This window comes from Pogona vitticeps, chromosome 4, assembly GCF_051106095.1.
Source record: "Pogona vitticeps strain Pit_001003342236 chromosome 4, PviZW2.1, whole genome shotgun sequence".
Classification (NCBI taxonomy): Eukaryota; Metazoa; Chordata; class Lepidosauria; order Squamata; family Agamidae; genus Pogona; species Pogona vitticeps.
Genome location: NC_135786.1, coordinates 53655836 through 53675563, shown reverse-complemented (window position 1 = coordinate 53675563; position 19728 = coordinate 53655836). Strand labels below are relative to the sequence as shown.

Genomic DNA, 19728 nt, shown 5'->3' with positions numbered 1-19728 from the left:
CTTTTGAGGCCTGATAGAAGCAAAACATACATGAATCACGAGCAACATTAACCTGAAAAGTAGGTCAAAGCTTTCAAAAATTACTTTCTGAGCTACAGCTTCTGTAATCCTCCAGCCAGTATGGCTAGTGATGAAGCTGATGAAATTCTGATAATTGTCATCAAAAAATATCTGAGTAAAACCATAAACGACCTAACATGGGAGCAATGAAGTTTCTTATTGCACATAAGAAAGGCTGTTCTCCAAACCAGATTTGCGTTTCCACGAAGCAACTCACCTTTCTCTTTATTAAGCCAACGAATGAAGCGTCCATAGTTATGAGGCTTCAGTAGAAGCTCTTTCAGAAATTGCCAGAGGTGAATAGGCTGGCCTGAGCAGGACGAGTCCACTTCACTGTCTGTCCAGTTTTCTTCACTCCCTGTAACAGAACACAGAAGGACAGAACATTGTGGATATTACAGGAAATACAAATTTAGTGTCATTTTTGTTTTGTTTATTCAATTCATTTTTGTCCCAAAACCTTTGAATTCTGGTTTAATCATTATCTCATGAACAACCTGTGCCTTCTTGAAGTTTGTAAAGTTCATGTATCCTGTGAAATGTGTAGCCTAATAGTTGTCATATTGTTATCTTTCTGCATAAGTGAATATATACTTTTTCTTCTTTCTGTCCAGAAGGAAACATACAATACAATAAATAGAAGTAAATATGCCACTGCTTCTTCCTCCTCCTAGTAGTAGTAGAAGTAGTAGTGTGGGGAGGGAGGAGTAATGGTAGCAGTGGCTGTTGTAAGAGTATGATTCATTGGTATTGCCTTCAAAAACTCCCAGTTGTTTATTGGACCCTTTTATCTTCCATTACAGTAGCTTTCCAAGGATCTCCACTGTTTCTGCCCCCACTCCTCACACACCATCTCACTTTGGTTATTGATAGCAAGAGTGAGCTCACCACAATAATGCATCTCTCCAGGGGCAGTCTTCTCTTTCATCCAAGCAGCTGCAAAGCAAGCACAAAGTTCAAGGGATGCTCTAGTTTAATGGCCTGTATCAAGTCCACTTCCTCAATCTTCAGGTCTTTTCTATATATCAAGAAAAGCACTCATTCATAGAACTGGAAGGAAGCAAAAACCAAATTTGCTGTGCTAATAGGGCCATCCATCAACCACTTTTAACGCCGGAAACACACAACTGACTCAGCTTTAAAATGTGCTGTGCCACCAGGCTGAATGCTAGCTAGCCTAGTGTCACAAACTATGCCAGAAAACCTGTGGCCCCTTTAAGTCTTAGCTGCAATCTTCAGGGATTCCCCGAGCCCTGGTACCAAATTCCCCTCAGCAATTTCCTAATGATTTCAAAAAGATGAGTCTTTTTCTGCTGCTACTGCAGAATGACTGGCAGAGACTAGAAGAGTCTCAACAAATCCTCATACAGACTAATCTTTCCTGTATGTCCACATCTGTATATATGAGTATGCATACGAATACATGTGGACATATACAGGAGGGAACAATCTGTATGAAGATATGTTCACAAACTTCGAATCTGGAATCAGCTTCATCACACAGGGCCCTGAAGGCCAAAAAAAAAAGTTGGATACCTCCAAAGCAAATCAATGATATAAGCAGATTTAACAGTAAGTGATTCCTCTTTCCCTGTAAAGATGGCCTTTATTCCTGGAATATTTTCTGGACATGCCCCAGTAGAATCAGAGCAGGAGGTGTTACATTTTGCAGGAACAAACCTCTACTGCCACCCCCTCTATACAATAATTTATTCAGAATCAAGTCTTTCAGCTGTGCCATCTGTTTCCAAGCTTTCCCACTAGATACCTGACTTCCAAATGTCTAGATGTGCATGCAAGACATCACCACATGCTGGTGAAAGCTGATGAAACTGTTCCTCAGACATGGCACATAGGTCCTTTCCAGAAAGATCATGAAATGATTTCCCAATCTGGGGCAACCGGTACTGGTGTTCTGTCCATAAGATCCACTTCTGGACATTTCCTGGACTCCAGTCTGTTGGGTCTGTGAAAGAACAAGGGAAACATATTTCAGATATAGTGAACATTATCTGTTATAACTCATCTTCAAAGCAAATTGCATAAGAAACATTGCAGCTGACCAGCATTAGGAGAGGAGAACCTAATTTTTTGGTCTATATGACAATTTTGTTTTCATTGACCAATATAACTTTTGATCTGTGCTCCAGTCATAGTCGCTTATGCCATGCGGTGCCCTGAGCTATCAACTTTCTTGCTATATAAAAATTCTAGGCAGGGAACTATTGAGAGAGCAGCTGTATACATTTTGTTACCATTTCATATATTTCTCTATAGTCCTAACATAGAAGAAGAGGACAATTTCTGAGAATCTCAGCCATGATCACTCTTAGACACACACAGTTTAGATTTTGAAATTAGCTGCATTATCCATAGGGTGTACATTATACCTCTGCAAAAAAAATCTCCAAATTCCAAGTTCGTCAGGTAGATTCAAGTTCACACAGAAATGTGAATGAAGACATTTTCTACCAGGACACTAATGAACACAGTAAAAGGGAGGAAGCAGTGTTTCATAAGTCTAAGACATAGTTCAAGGCAAGGATGAGAAACCTGGACTCTACAGATGTTGGACTCAAACACTCCCCCCATCAGAGCCATCAGAATTGCCAATGGTGACAGCTCATGGAAGCCGTAGTCTAACATCTGCAAATGCATAGCTTTTCCGACCTGTAGTTTAAGGCAGCCTTCTCCAGGATGAACCCATCCACATCTTTTGGCTTGAACTCCCAGTAGCTCCAGCCATACTCTCATCAGAAGGTAAAGATATTTGCTTGTGTAGGCACCAAAAGCAAAGTCTGCTCCCAATCAACAGTGTATAGAAAGCACATTGTCATGGAAAACCAATGGCTATCATTATAGGAGCCTCGTGGCGCAGTGGTTAAAATGCTGTACTGCAGCTAAAAACTGTGCTCACGACCTGGGGTTCAAATCCCAGGTAGCCGGCTCAAGGTTGACTCAGCCTTCCATCCTTCCGAGGTCAGTAAAATGAGTACCCAGCTTGCTGGGGGGGGGGCAATGTGTAGCCTGTATAATTAAAAATTGTAAACTGCCCGGAGAATGCTTGTAGCGCTATGGGGCGGTATATAAGTCCAATAAATAAATAAATAAATAAATAAATAAATAAATAAATAAATAAATAAATAAATAAATAAATAAATAGTGATGAAAAAACCAACATGCCCAAGGTAGGAAGAAAAAGCAGCTTGGCCCAGAGAAGAGTTATCCCTCACATTTCTGCTCCTTCTGGTTTCCAATACTGTTGAAGAATATTTGGTTCATGCTACCTAATCCAGCTATAAATTTAGAAATGGGTGGCAATACATATGGTTATAACATGGAATGCATAAACAGAAGACCAAAAAATTGTATAGACACTACCAAAAAGAAAAAGAAAAGTGCTACAAAGCACACAATCATGAACTATGGCTGATGTGTTAATCACAAAACACTAAAGAGTAACCACAAACAGAATGTGGGCGTGGTCAACATGTCAATATATAAGTGAAATCAGAATGAATAAATACAATCAAATGAGCAGGGTAGCTACAACAATACCTAGGCAGATTGACAGGGTTCTGGCTGTATCTTTGATTCTAACCCTTCTCAGAATCCATATTTCAGAAGGTATTATGTCCACTCATTAATTTGTATTTTTTTTTCATCTTGACTCTACCCATATACTGTTATATTCACTTTGCCCATATACAGTTTGTCCATACTCCTCTGTGTTTTGACATGAATTATGATGGTGATGATGATGTTATACAGAGGAGGGGCAAGATCTGTTCTCGATCATCCCAGAGTGCAGGACACACAAGAATGGGCTCAAGTTAAAGGAAGCCAGATTTCGGTTGAATATCAGAAAAAACTTCCTCTTAAAGCAGTACGACAGTGGAACCAGTTACATCAGGAGTTGGTAAGTGCTCTAACACTGGAGGCATTCAAGAAAAACTTAGATAATCACCTAGCAGATATTCTTTGATTCTATTCCTGCATTGAGCAGGGGGTTGGACTTTATGGCCTTGTAGGTCCCTTCCAACTTCACTTTTCTATGATTCTATGATTCTGTGATGATTTACTGTCAAATCAGTTCTGACCTATGGCAATTTTTGCCAGGGTTTCTTAAAATACTCAAAAGAGGTCTATTAGTCCCTTCTTCTAGTGGCACTCTAGGACTGTGAGGCTTACCCAAGACCACACAGACTGGCTCTTCCCTCATGAGGTACAATAGAAATTGAATTCCTGACCCTCCAACTCATTGAGCTATCCATTTGAGTTTTGCAATTAATACATTGTCTGCATTAGCTGTATGTGTAGTACTTTTTCTGCAATATACCAGGGAGCAGGCACTTCATGAATGGTAGGAGCAGCCCAGCTGTCTTTTGGTCCCATGTACACACAGGTTTATACTGCTAATACTGTCCTCTCTGTAGCCACTGAGGTCGCAAGCAGATGATATGAGAAGCACAGTATCAGAAGCTGAATAGTAGTAACATGAGTTTGCCTCACTCAGCCTTTTTCAGATAAGTTTGCTTTTGTTTTGTGATTGGTCATTATGAGATAAACATGGGCTTCATTTGCAAGTCTCACCTGTGATTTGAATGAGCCGTAGACCTGGAGGAACACACTGTAATAGCAAACATAGCCATTTCCTTTCATGTGTGATTTGATTCCCAGTCATTGCTACCAAGTGTAATTGTTAAGTAGTGTGGAACTAAGCTCTTATCCTTTCTAAAAAAAAAAATTTCTTCCAACCCCTACAAGCATGAGGGCTAAAAGGGGGCATATTTTAATCCTTCATGTCTGCTGAGAAATGTGCAACATATTACATGATGTATTTCATCTCATAAGAAACAGTCAAATAACTTCATAAGTATCCTAAAATGGATGAGTCTCTATTCCTACATAGCTTTTATTCATTTCAACAAAGCTTGTGTGAATTATGCCTTCTGCCTGCCACACCTATTGCCCAGACCATTTAGAAAAATAGTATGTCATATATGTATATACCCCCTTCACAGATTGCTGCCTTGTCATGGCGAAAGGACTTGAGTAATTCATAGAAACTATGGGCTATGCTGTGCAAGGACACCCAAGACGGACAGGTCATAGTTGAGTGTTCTGACTAAACACGATCCACCTGGAGCAGGAATTGGCAAACCACTCCAGTATCTTTGCCAAGAAAATCCCATGAACAGAAACAAAAGGCTAAAATATATGATGCTGGAAGATGAGCCCCTCAGGTTGGAAGGCATCCAACATGATACTGAGGAAGAGCGGAGGACAAGTACAAGTAGCTCCAGAACTAATGAAGTGGTTCGGCCAAAGCCAAAAGGATGCTCAGCTGCGGACTCAACTGGAAGTGAAAGGAAAGTCTGATGCTGCAAAGAAAAATAATGCATAGGAACCTGGAATGTAAGATATATGAACCTTGGTAAGCTGGATGTGGTGAAACAGGAGATAGCAAGAATAAACATTGACATCCTGGGTTTCAATGAACTAAAATGGAGGGAAATTGACGAATTCAGTTCAAACGATCATCATATCTACAATGTGGGCAAGAATCCCGTAGAAGAAATGGAGTAGCCCTCATAGTCAACAAAAGAGTGGGAAAAGCTGTAATGGGATACAATCTCAAAAAAATGATAGAATGATTTCAATATAAATCCAAGGCAGACCTTTTAATATCATAATAATCCAAGTTTATGCACCAACCACCAATGATGAAGAGGATGAAATTGACCAATTCTGTGAAGACTTACAACACCTTCTAGAACTGACACCAAAGAAAGATGTTCTTGTCATTATAGGGGACTGGAATGCTAAAATATGGAGTTGAGATAAAAGGAACAACAGGTAAGTTTGGCCTTGGAGTTCAAAATGAAGCAGGGCAAAGGCTAATAGAGTTTTGTCAAGAGAACAAGCTGGTCATCACTAACACTCCATTCCAGTAACCCAAGAGGTGACTCTACACATGGACATCACCAGATGGGCAAAACCGAAATCAGATTGATTATATTCTCTGCAGCCAAAGATGGAGAAGCTCTATACAGTCAGCAAAAACAAGACCTGGAGCTGATTGTGGCTCTGATCATCAGCTTTACATAAATTCAAGCTTAAATTGAAGAAAGTAGGAAAAAACCATGGGGCTAGTCAGGTATAACCTAAGCCAAATCCCTTATGCATACACAGTGGAAGTGAAGAACAGATTTAAGGAACTAGATTTTGTGAACAGAGTACCTGAAGAACTATAGATGGAGGCTCATAACACTGTAAGGGAGGCAGCAACAAAAACCATCCCAAAGAAAAGGAAATGCAAGAAAGCAAAGTGGCTGTCCAACGAGGCCTTACAAATAGCAGAGAAGAGAAGGGAACCAAAATGCAAAGGAGATAGGGAAAGTTACAGAAAATTCAATACAGACTTTCAAAGAATAGCAAGGAGAGACAAGAGGGCCTTCTTAAATGAACTGTGAAAAGAAATACAGGAAAAGAATAGAAAGGGAAAAACCAGAGATCTGTTCAAGAAAATTGGAGATATTAAAGGAACATTTTGTGTAAAGATGAACATGATAAACGACAAAAATGGGAGGGACCTAACAGAAGCAGAAGACATCAAGAAGAGGTGGCAAGAATACACAGAGGAATTAAACCAGAAAGATCTGGATGTCCTGGACAACCCAGATACTGTGGTTGCTGACCTCGAGCCAGACATCCTGGAGAGCGAAGTCAAGTGGGCCTTATAAAGCATGGCTAACAACGTCAGTGGAGGTGATGGCATTCCAGTTAAACTATTTAAAATCTTAAAAGACGACGCTGTTAAGGTGCTTCACTCAATATGCCAGCAACTATGGAAAACTCAGCAATGGCCAGAGGATTGGAAAGATCAGTCTACATCCCATTCCCAAAGAAAGGCAGTGCCAAAGAATGCTCCAACTACCGTACAATTGCAATCATTTCACACGCTAGCAAGATTATGCTCAAAATCCTACAAGGTAGGCTTCAGCAGTATTTGGACCAAGAACTTCCAGAAGTACAAGCTGGATTTTGAAGGGGCAGAGAAACTAGAGACCAAATTGCTAACATGCGCTGGATTATGGAGAAAGCCAGAGAGTTCCAGAAAAACATCTACTTTTAATTTATTGACTACGCAAAAGACTTTGACTGTGTGGACCACAACAAACTATGGCAAGTTCTTAAAGAAATGGGAGTGGGTGCCCACCTTATCTATCTCCTGAGAAATCTATATGTGGGACAGGAAGCAACAGTTAGAACTGGATATGAAACAACTGATTGGTTCAAAATTGGGAAAGGAGTATGACAAGGCTGTACATTGTCTCCCTGCTTATTTAACTTATAGGCAGAATACATCATGCAAAGGCAGTATTGGATGAATCCCAAGCCGGAATTAAGATTGTTAGAAGAAATATCAACAACCTCAAATATGCAGATGATACCACTCTGATGGCAGAAAGTGAGGCGAAATTAAAGAACCTCATAATGAGGGTAAAAGAGGAGGGAGCAAAAAATGGTCTGAAGCTCAACATCAGAAAATATCTGTTTCCCCGAAAATAAGACAGGGTCTTATATTAATTTTTGCTCCAAAAACCACATTAGGGCTTATTTTCAGGGGAGGTTTTAATTTTTTTATGTACAACGATCTACATTTATTCAAATACAGTAATGTCATCTTCTGGGTGCAGCACAATGGTTGAAAGCGAGGTTTCACTTAAGTGGGGTTCATTTTTGGGGTTGAGCTTATATTATGAGCATTCCGAAAAATCCTACTAGGGCTTATTTTCAGGTTAGGTCTTATTTTCAGGGAAACAGGGTACAGTGTGTATATATATAGATATTCTACTAATTTACCAAATGTAACACAATAATAATAATCTTAGAACTGCAGAACTGGAATGGACCCTATTGATTGAATCTAGCCCCTGTCAAGTAGCTACAGGGCCAGACTATAGCAGTGGTGTCTCGTGCATCACAACGGGGGAGGGGGGAGTTGTGCCCCAAAATTCCAGGGGGTCCCCCCATCTCAGTCTCAAATCCTCTATGCATTCATTAAAAGCAAGAATTTCTTATATGCTGAAACATGTCTCATTGGTCCATGAGGGTTTTCTCATACTTCCCAGAGTTCACAGATTAGCTTCCTTTACATTGTGATTAGGTGATAGAAAATAAATACTGAGGTTTGTTTAAAGGTGTGATTGTTCAGGCACAAAGGCCTGGAACACAAATATAATACCAGTTACAGTTCCTATCCATAATGTGTAGTTTGAACCACAGATTTTATTTAATCCTACATCTATAAATCCATTGAATGAAGGAAATACTGTATAATCTTCAGGATATGGGCTTTGTGATCACAGAAAATTTTAGATCACAACTCTTAGTCTTTATAATAATGTCAACCAAATAGCTGCTTTCACCTGCCATATTCTGTACCCTGTTCCATGGGCCAAGTGGCAAGACTGAAAACTATTAGAGTCAATAGGCAGACCTTCACTGATTTCAGATAGGCTTTTAACATAGAAGACAAGATACCACGCAAGTCATACTCCTAAAATGTATCTCTCTTCTGCATGATATAATATGAAGCCTCATATCACAGACATAACGGAGATTAAAAGCAAAAGGGTGGTCAAGGACTTGTTCAGTACATCTTCATCACTAACTTCAGTAAAGTTTGAACTGATTTTCCTTCAGTAAAGTTTGAACTGGGACACTGCTGTTCATAACAGTGCATCAGTAACGCACAATCTATAGATTCATAGAATTGTACCTGCCAGAGGCACTGTACCCATACAAATGGCTTGGTTGAATGTGGCAGCATAAAAAGTTTATCCAGCAGCGGACAAACAATATTGTTTAGCAGTAAATTTTCATCACTGCCCACAAATTAGTCTAAGAAGGGATAAGTTAATTTCTTGGATTCCCAATGGCCGTGCTGAACTTTGTTCCCATCTCTAAAATCAGCTGAGTAGTCACATAGTTGTCTTATAAATGTAACACTTCCCTTTTTTGGGCTAAGGTCTCCCACAAACAGTGCCACAACAGTAAAAGAAAAAAAAACATGTTGGAATACTCACCTGCAGAAATATTGAGAAGTTTGCAAGCTGTTTCAATATCCTTGAGTACTTCCCCCACTACCATAGTCTGCACCTGCTCCAGAGAGTGCTCCTCCAGGTGAAGGCTGGCCTGGTAGTCCATATCAGGTGTAAGGCTCAGACCTTGACTGTCAATGATAGGACACTGCTCAGGTTCTTTGGGCACTTCTGTCCTGCCTCCTTGGCTGTTGGGTTGTTGACTTTCTCCCAGACCCTTTGGGACCCAGTTGCTTTCGTTTGGGTATAGCATGTCAAAGTACTGGAGGCAGAAAGCGGGTAGGTTTTGCTCAGGTGTGCCAGGAGGGCTCGGCCTGTCGAGGGACTTCCAGCTCTGGCTGTCAGGGTCTTGGGCAACAACAGGTAGCTTCTCCAGGCCAGAGTATAGTACAGGATCCTGAAGGTTGACTCGGCTGTGGGGCAGAATAGTCAGGCCTTGGCCAGCACTGCCCATCCCTCTGCACAGGTTTGTTTCCAGATCTGTCATCAAAGGAAAGGAGAAGGAAGGAAAGAAGGGGTGGGTGTAGAAAATACACATGAACCAGTCAGAAGGGATAGTTTGATAGTGAATTCTGCATTTCTGCCCAGTGATCAGGCACAATGGAGGAAAGCTAAGCCTATTAAGAGAAAAGAAACCACCAAAGAGCTACTCTGTGGCCAAAGAGACCCCTAAATGAAAATAGGTTAAATAGCTCTTCATGGACCCAGGCAACTCTTCTCTTATGGGTCATCTGGCAATAAGAGGGCAAGGGAAGGAATCCTGTCAGTAATGGTGAAGGGACAATGAAACACAGGAAGGAGAGAGTTGCCCATGGTTAGGAACAGATGATGGCTTTCTGAAGAGCAAGAACAAACCTTTCTCTAGTTCCCTGACAGCAGAAGGTCAGAAACAGGGATGGTCCCAAATCTTTTAATATGATGAAGCCATCAAATGACACATGGAAGGGAAAACAAAGATGAGTTCAAACTATATTAGAGGCTGGATTTTGAAAATTTGAAGCTGAGAATCTTCATGCATATCTGCTTTGATTTTGGATGCAATAAAGATGATTTTATTTGTTGCATTCTATCCTCTCTCAATCATACCGTTGTTGCACATCCAGCTTATTTTTATATAAGCTAAATATCTCATAATTTTTTTTAAAAATGGGGAGCCTTCCTCCCATACAGTTCACTCACTGTGATTTATCTAATTATGTTGAATGTTAAAGGTATCTCTTGATATCATCTTGTTATCAGTGAAACTTTGGTTTATTATTTATTACTGGCAAGGTTTCCCAAACAAAGTATTTGGTAGCAGTGTGCTCCTCTTTACATCAGTAGCTATTCCTGCTTCGTGAATATTAACACACATTAAATTGCCCAGTGACTAGAGCTGTGGCTAAACTGAAGTTTTAAAATATCAGTAGGGTGGAAATGCACAGCTGACAATCTTGCAAATTAATGATGGCTCCTCACCTGGTATATAAGTGCCAGTACTCCTCACTGTTTTTGTTTAGGCATAATGGTAGGAAGAAACTGAAGGTCAAAACACTGTTACCAGAACCCATAACAGAATTTTCTTCAAACAGATATCCTAAAGCTATTGGGTTTGTTTGTTTTTGTTTTTCACATTCTCTTATCTACATTCAGATGGCAGTTAAAACCTTCCAAAGCTTAGGTTTGCATTTAAAAACAAAACTGTTTTGCATAAGCACTAGGGATGGGTAAAATGCACCCCTCCAGATATTATTGGACTGCAAATCCCATCAGCCGTAGCTCGCAGAGCATAGAGACAGAATGCTGGGAATTATAACCCAATGACATCTGAGGCACCTCATCAATCCATGACATAAATAGGGTTGCCAGGTCTTGGGGTGGGGGTGTCATCTGACGTCTCAGAGAACTGCTGTTTCTCCACCTCTTCAGGCAGGCAATTCTCAGAGCAAACAGCAGTGAAGAAAGATATAGTTTGATTTTTGTAGAAGTGGGCTGCAGCCCATAGACTCTTGTGGCACCAATGGACTCTTTTGTGGAGGGAGAAAGAGAGAAGTGACTTTTAAATGCTGCCATCCATCTACTCCCAGCTGACATCAGGGCTCATCAGTTCAAGGTAAAGATACCTCTTTATGTGTGTATTGCCCCAATTGATACCACAGACACCACTGTATTCACCCAATGTCGTTCTGCTCATTCCCCCTCTCTTGCTCTTGCTTTTTAGCACATCACCATTGGATCGGTCATGCCATTTGGACAAGACAGGGAGTGGGATGCCAGTGTCATGACTCATGAGCCTTCTTGATGCATAAGCCCTGACAGCAATGGCACAGAAAGGTATGGGGGAGAACCACCCTCCTCTCTCCCAAAACCTTCCTTTTGCCACTTCTGTAAAATCACAAGGCTGTGACTCCTGATCTAATGTTTTGGTCCTGAAATTGCAGGGAATGAGATGCTGCTAACATGATAACCCTAGATGTAGGCAATCACCAGTTTCTGTCCATATAGCACTTATTAGCCAAAGGTAAATATGGATATATATTTAGGCCATGTTTCCAGTGGTTTAACAAGTAATAAAAAGTACCAAGCCTTTGCCCCAGCTGAAATTAAACTGCTAAAATCAAGAAAGCTTGTGGGAACAGAGAAATGGAATTGGGTTTGAGAGGACCTCTGTGGAAATATAGCTCTGGTGCTGAAAATAAACTCCTGGGTTAAGTATGTGCTCAGAGACACCTTGTTCTTCAATTTTGTCCAGGTTTCTGAACTTCCTTTGCACTTGGCTCCAGAGACCACAGCTTATGGTTCCAGAGGAAGGTGAACAAGATCCTGCAAATCTACAGAGTCTGCAGACTCTTGAAATATAGCATGCTGCTTTGCCATCCGAGATTAAAGGGGCCAGCAGTGGGTGGACAGTACCATATCTCATTAGCTTGATTACTTTCTCAATGAACTTTGGTAAGGTATTAAAATATCCTATTGCTGTTTTAAAAGAAAACACTTGAGAAGTACCCTTCGAGCAGCAGGAATGTATGTGACAGCAGAATACAGGTATGCAATTGAAGTTCGTACATTTTCATCACAAATGTGTGATAAAAAGCTCTGCTGGGTGGAAACATGTATATCTTAATTTGAATTATTTCACCTCAATTAGCTGTGAAGATATGCCAAACCCAAAAAATTAAGGTATGTAGGATTTTTCTAGGGAGAGAAGAGAAGCCAAGGAAGCATCTTCAAAGTTCACAAATCAGGTGACTAAAGAACTCAAAAGCTGTTGCCTATGGGGGTGGTGGCGGCAGTGTGATAATCTTCCCCTCATATCCCTAAATTTTACCTACTTCACTCTGAAAACCACACAAAGAATATAAAACCAGACATGCCACATTTGTTCGAACTCTTTTTCTCATGCAAGCTAGAGGCTACTTTCTAACAGTGTCCCATTTGCTCAACATAACATTAACTGGTTGCCCCATAGCATCCTGGTATTCACATTGATACATAGGAATAACAATATCAAACCAGATATAAACTAAGAAGTCACTGTAAATGCATAAATATAACCATCTCAGGCATCTACAAGTACATGCAGAGAGCTGCCAAAGCAAGTGAGTCTGTGTGCTGCAATGTCTTCTTCTCTGGAACAAACACAAGAACTAGCAGAACTTTCCAAAGAGATGTTACTTTTTATCAGGATTTGTGATTAAAGGAGGCATTGGTAAAGAGATCTTGTATGGCCCTACTGTAACAGAGCTTTCAAAAGTTACAGGAGTTAGTTGTTCAGTTTTCCACTTGTTGAAACAAATTAACATTATTAGTTTGTAGTTATTTTTGTGCAAAGGAATGATTTGGATATGTTAAATATGTAGAAAAGATCAACGTTTATATATATTTAAAGGGACACAGTGGATGCACATTGTGTAGAGGTCTGCCTGTATTTCTAGTCATATGTACTTAACAACAGTGGGTTTTGTTTGATTTAGGAATAAAAAATGGTTAGAATACCATTGGTGAAATGGCAGAAATACCTGAAAAAAGATATTACCACCCCAACCTCACAGCTTGGAAATGTGCTTTTTTTAGATAACTCCTCCCAAAATCCATCAGCCCTTATCTTTCATATGGTTTTCATACTCTTTTTGCGGTCAGACAGACAAATGTCACAGCAATATGAAATGCAGAACTGAGTAAAAAGAGTCAGAATTCTACTTTATATCCATGGAACTTGAACCCAGTCCCTTCAGTTTCAGATTGGTGAAACAATCTCCCTCAAAGTTTAGGCCTGCATGTCAGTTCTGCATGGAACCCTGGACACATGTGGCATTCAAAAGATTCTTCATCTACTGTATATGTAACTCATTTAAACCCTTTCATCCCCATCACCACACCATGTAAATTATGCACATAAACTTGTGGCCTAGATGTTGTGTACCATGTGTCTGAAGAAATGGAGTGTAATCCACAAAAGCTCATGTAGAAACGTTCCTGTGTTCTTGTTGTTGCTGAAATGGATAAACTTGGCTACCTCTCCTAAGACCTTTTCAACTCTGAAATCAGGATCTGAAGGAACTTTCCAACTTATCTCTCTTCTAATCCACTCTTTGAAACATCTTGCCCATCTGTCTTTGGTATGGAGGAGCCTGAACCCAACAGAGAAGGCGATGAGCCTGGGCTATTTCCATGGCAACTTTTGGAACTGTTGCTATACCAAACAGAAAGCCTGACTGTTCCCTGAAGCTTTAAAAGGGCAGGAGGTGGGGAGAGAGAAATCCCTTTTGTGGTTAAAGGACTGTTTTTAGCACCAAAACACTCAAAAGTACAAGACAGAGACTATTTATTACAGGCATGCGAGCACTTCTTTTTATGCACATTTTCCTTTGGTTTCACAACACCTTCAACTCAAGGTAATAACTCGCTTCTGATGAGTGAAGATAAAAGTTGCTCAAATGTTTGCTTCGCTTTTCCATTCCCACTCCCTTTTTCTTCTCTGTCTTGAATATTTGAAAATGTACCTGTAGATAGGTCTTATCCTTTATGGTCTGTGTGGTACTTAGAAAAGCATATGAAATAGCTCAATTATAATTATATGGGACTAGATTTGGGAAACAACTTAGCCATGCACATTGAAAGAAATTGCGGTTGGGGAGTGTCATGCCCCTTCTCCCTTTACTGATGTCAAATTGCCTTTTATCTTGTCACTTGACTACGGAAGGAAAGATTAAATCACCGCAGGAAAATATGTGTTTTCTTTAATGGTTCTCATTTTTTTTCTTTCTCTTCTGCTGCCACTAACCTTTAGCTGCCCCTACATGTGTGTGTGTATCTAACCTTTCACTCAGACCCTTATAACACACTTCACATAGCCTTCAGGTATTGAACACAGCACCCCTTTGCTTGAATAGAAAACATTATTTTGCTAACACAGTTATTTTATCAAAATAATAGTGTTAGCAAAAGCACTATTCATTCCTAGGCTTTAAATTCTTTCAGCATAATCCTAACACTATTATACTGCAGTCTCTTTCTCAGACTTCTCTCTCAAATCACATACAAACCCACCCTCTCCTTCTACATCAGACTCATCTCTACTCTGACACAAAGACATTCCTCCCTTATCTAGTTTCTCTCCCAGCCAATCAGAAACATTTTGTGCTTTTCACTCCCTCCCATCTCATACTTCTTCTTCTTGTTGTTGTTTAGTCATTAAGTTGTGTCCGACTCTTCATGGCTCCATGGACTACTAGAGCACGCCAGGCCCTCCTGTCTTCCACTGCCTCCCGGAGTTGGGTCAAATTCATGTTCGTGGCTTCGATGACACTGTCCAACCATCTCATGCTCTGTCATCCCCTTCTCCTCTTGCCTTCACACTTTCCCAACATCAGGGTCTTTTCCAGGGAATATCTCATCCTTACCAAACCATATAAACAGTACATTTAAATATGGCCGAGCATTACAGGGAGCTTTACAAAAGCTTTCACAATTTCCATTTCTTTTATGTTTCAATTTGTTTCAGCAAGCTGACTATGCAAGATGCAGGGGGACTGGGAATTCTAGTCCAAAAACACAAAACAATTTTTTTTACAAATGTTGGCCATGCCTTAACCTGGCCTTCAGTATAGTATGTGGGATATCTTTCATAACCCTCGTTTAGTGAAAGAATCTCTAGATACTAGAGATTTCTAGAGTCCAGAACTTGCTAAAGTCATTCTAGCCAAAGAAAAGTACCTTTTGTGCAAGGCTTTTGTTAGCAGATCTGTTCTGTACAGTATGTTACTATCTTTGTTCACTTCCATGTGCCAGAACATTTCATTTCCTTGATGATCTTCTCCACTAGTTTCTGCCCAAGGGCTGGACTTGTATTTGTCCCCAATGTGAAGGATATATGGTAAATAAGAGATAATTAAATGTCTCTAATCGCTGCAAGCCAGAAACCCATTATTCCTGATTGGCCAGTGAAAACCAACTGAGAGAGAGTCCCAAACAGTGTCATTTGTTCTTAAAGCAAACTAGGAACACACAATCCTACTACTTATAACACAAGGTGGCCTATCATCTCTAATTTGCTCTTACAAAAGTTTCCTCATTATCCCTGGGAGAGATCATTAAAGCCAGTTAAAAATACATGTGGCTCAGCAGTGCTAAAGCTGTAGTCAAGATAATGCTTTCTGTGTCAGAGCTGGGGAAGATCAGCCTTTCCAGACCTAATACTGTACTGCAAATCCCATCATCATTAGTTAGTACTGTATACCCAATGGTGAGGGATGATTTAGAGCTGCTAGGTTTCATGTCACCAGTTGAAGTCTCGGGGAACTGCTGGGCCTCCCCAGGTCTCAGATCCCAGGAGGTTTGATTTTACTTTCTGTGGTGCCTTTTATGCCTGGCCTCTCATCTCCTTCCTATTTCCAACTAGTGCGAGGACTATAGGTCAGCATGATAATATTTATACATCTACATGGATGTCCACAGAGGAGGGTAGGGAAGCAAGAGCATACATGCACCTGGCACTCAACATTCACTTATTCTTTTATGCACACAGACAGACGTGCTGTGCTGTGGCAGACTGAATTATGCATGTGAATTATGCTAACGTGCCACTATGCAGTTTTGTCTACTTCGGAAAAATTCCCATGGATGCCCTTGGCTGCACTCATAATATTTATTTAAGCAGTAGCACAGGAAATCCACATGGTCTGTCTCATTCTCTCATGCACATGCAGACACACACATCTTACATAAGGACCTGTCCCTGTGACATCAAAAGGCCTTCCCCTCCTGGTCTTGCATTCTGGCCCTGAGATCTTAGGGAATAGGACATTGCTCACCTGGCAACCCTACATTAAAGCTACATGGAGCAGGTCAGATGTTCTCCACCCTTTGTCTATGTTACAGATTTAGAAAACATGCCTCAGAAGACAAAAAATTATTTCTCAAGTTTAGGAACTGTTACAAATGGAAGAATTCCAGGTCCTGGTCATACAGTATACTTAAGTCACATTACTGTGTTGTGTTATGACTGGAATATTATAAGTAAACTCTGTGTTTGGAACTAATATCTGCATCCAGGTTAATATTTAAGAGAATTAAATAAAAGGAAGCCTTTCATCAAGTTTTTTTAAACATGTATTTTGTAAATATGGGAATTCATACTAAGCAAAGCACAGTTTTAAAGGCCATCTTTTTAAAAGCCATTATCATGGCACACATCTTTGCACCTCTGGCTCTTCTTGCAAGAACAACTTAACCTTGACAAAGCAAGCACTCCGTTCCTTCTTTGCACAAGCAGTACAAGTTGGCTTCAACTTGGACTTGCTGACACTGTGTCATTTTTAAAAAGCCAGCCAGGTAATTAAGCACAGCACCAGCAAATCACCAACAGATGCTCATGGGATTGTTCGGCTCAGTGGCTTCAATTAAGACGAAAAGACTGTGACCTGTGGAGAATTGCTAGTGAAATGCATACTGCTGATATATAACTAGAAACACACAAGGTGGATTAATGCCAATGAGATTTAGACATCTAGCCTAGGAATTTCTACTCGGGTTGCAACTAGGGATGTGCCATTTGTTTATTTTTTTAACTCCATCTACAAGAATTAACTAAAAATCCCTCAGGCAGAATTCTGGGCATTCCAGCTCTTAGCTGCATACCTACAGACACCTACAATTTGCTCTGTGTCTTACAGTGCATGGCTGTGTTGGGCCTTGCTTCCTGTTGCTAATGTACAAGAAGAAGAAGAAGAAGAAGAAGAAGCTGCTATTGTGCTTCCTGGGAGTCATAGTTCTTTGAGAGGTGCCCTCTGTGCAGCCTAAAGGGCAGTGAGGTTACAAAGGCCAGAAAGCACTGTGGTGGTTTCCTGTTTAATATTTTTTTTTTGGTACTTTGACAATGGGAAACAACTCTTAACAGCCTCAGAGATGGGCTCTGGTCAAGATGAGTAAAATGTGGGTGTCTGTAGATGTAGGTCTGTGGGGTGGAACTTGTAGGCTTCTGCTTGGAAAAGTCTTGGAGAATTCTGGGAGCTGGAATTCTAACTAAATAAAAGAAGGCACATCTTTAGCTTGTGACTCACTCACTCCAGCTGTTTGAGCAAAGGGTCTTTCTCAGTCATCACCTGGTACTTGATCCTTCTAACTTGACTTGCTAGGAGTGAAACCTGGGGCCTTCAGTATGCAAAATGTGTGCTTTGAGCTGGGAACAACTACTTTATAACTCCCAGAACACTTCTACATTCAGTGCCTTAGGGTGCTACCTGCAAAAAACAGAGACTTAAGGAAAAAAATAAGCCCATGAACTGCTTTACAGATCTAGTTTCACACGAAGACATTAACAAATGTTTCAATACAACAGTGGCTGAAGCTGTGTCAGAAAAAGAAATAGCAAGTATTCTGTAGTTTCAGTGCTTTGGAAACTAGCATGGGCGGACATGAAATCTTGCACATAAGGAAAATACAGAGCAATATGCAGAAAATATAAGAAACTATGCTTTCATCCAAAAATCATGTGAACAACAGGCATAGATTTTCGCTATTTCACAATCAAGCCAATAGGTAATTAAAGAAAATATGGATGCAACCTCAGTATGGAAATACTGTAGAATGAGGGCAGTTTGAACAAGTCCAAAAGTTTAGAGAAGCCCCTGCCTTCAAGATCATTACACAATGTGAAAAAAGGTTGAGGCTAACATGTAGATCAGTATTCCTCAGCCTGTACTCCAGGGCTAGATTCCTGCTCAGGAAATACAGCCTCAAAGGCAATCATGCAAGTGGTTTGTCCCCTCTAGCAGACTGTCCTCTGTACACCCAGTTATTATATTTTAATATAAATTTTCATGGATTATACGTACTGTATTAGTAATCTTGTAATTCTTGCTAAAGCCCACATGAAGAAATGGTTTGATATAGCAAGTTCTATACTGCAGAACAAGCTGACTCCAGCATGGGGTGGGGAGGAAAGATCATCCAAGCCAGCTAGGTTGTAAATGGAAGATTTTTTTTTCCAAATGCTCAGGTTGATGGAAGAAAACATGCATTGACATCTATGTTGACTTTATTGACCTTATACCTTGGTGCAAGTATGTCACAAAAAGTATGTCAGAGTCACTGCTAAGTGCCATGTAAATTGATAACTACATTAAGCTAAAATGCAGCAGTTCATTGGTTATACAAATAAAAACAGAAATTTTGAAGTACCAAGTTGTTGGGCTTCATACCACACTGGCCTCTGGTTACTATAAATCTTGGTAAATACAGGAATCTGCTGGTATTATATTGTAGAAATACACATGTCCCTGCAGATCCTGTGTACTTCCAGAACTGTCCCTGGAATAGGTTTTGAGTCATGAGAAGATTACAGGGGGAGGGAAGGTGAAATAAAATTTTATTGTAGTGCTGCTTCAACACCAGCACACTATATGAGATTTAGACCACTGCGAATATTGAAGAGTGATGTCACATAGTTGTACTTTTTATAAGATACAGCGAAACAGCTGGGGTTTGAAAGGAGAGGGATAAAGATAGTGGCTGAAATCCTGTTGCATAACTATGTCTGCAGAACTCCTCCAGGATGCACAGTGGAGAACTGAGCTCCCAACCTCTGGATTCTCAGCCAGTTACCTAACTGACTGAGCTATCCAGTCAGTTCCCTTAAATAATAGCAGAAGCTAAATTTGATTACAGCTGTAGCAGCTTTGAGTTTTATTCCTCACGTAGGGTGTGATTACACAGGGAAATATATCACACTTTGAACTGACTGTAGTGCTGTTCAATGCAATCTATTTCCCAGCAATCACATGATACACAGGGAAATGCACTCCAGCCCAACTCAATTCATCTCAAGGTTTTTGATCCGTTTGTAGGGCTTCCATTAAAGCAACCCTTTCAGTGGTGTCAGCTGTCTGCTTACACCCTTAGTTCCCAGAGAGGCAAGACATTGATACAAGTGGGTGCATGGAATTCCATTAAAGGAAGTGACTGAACTGCTGGAGGAAAGACAGAAAGTTTTGTCTCTCTCCAGGAGCCGATACACATATAAAGCAATTTGCTGGAAGGGCCAACACAAAACACAGCACACTGCTAGAGGGGGGAATTT

At 40.4% G+C, this 19728-nt stretch overlaps 1 protein-coding gene across 2 annotated transcripts in view; it reads right to left on the bottom strand.

The window, feature by feature from the left end:
• SPDEF (SAM pointed domain containing ETS transcription factor) overlaps window positions 1-19728 on the bottom strand; it is a 54118-nt gene that overhangs the window by 4613 nt on the left and 29777 nt on the right. Inside the window, exons 2-5 of one of the 2 annotated variants that reach the window (XM_072997413.2) lie at window positions 9156-9650; window positions 1829-2026; window positions 949-996; window positions 278-418 (exon numbers count right to left, since the gene is read on the bottom strand). In XM_072997413.2, coding sequence (XP_072853514.1) covers window positions 278-418; window positions 949-996; window positions 1829-2026; window positions 9156-9624 — 856 coding nt within the window. In that variant the 5' untranslated portion in view covers window positions 9625-9650. Of the gene's footprint in view, window positions 1-277; window positions 419-948; window positions 997-1828; window positions 2027-9155; window positions 9658-19728 lie in introns of those variants that run through there. The other variant, XM_020797988.3, reaches the window with a different exon arrangement.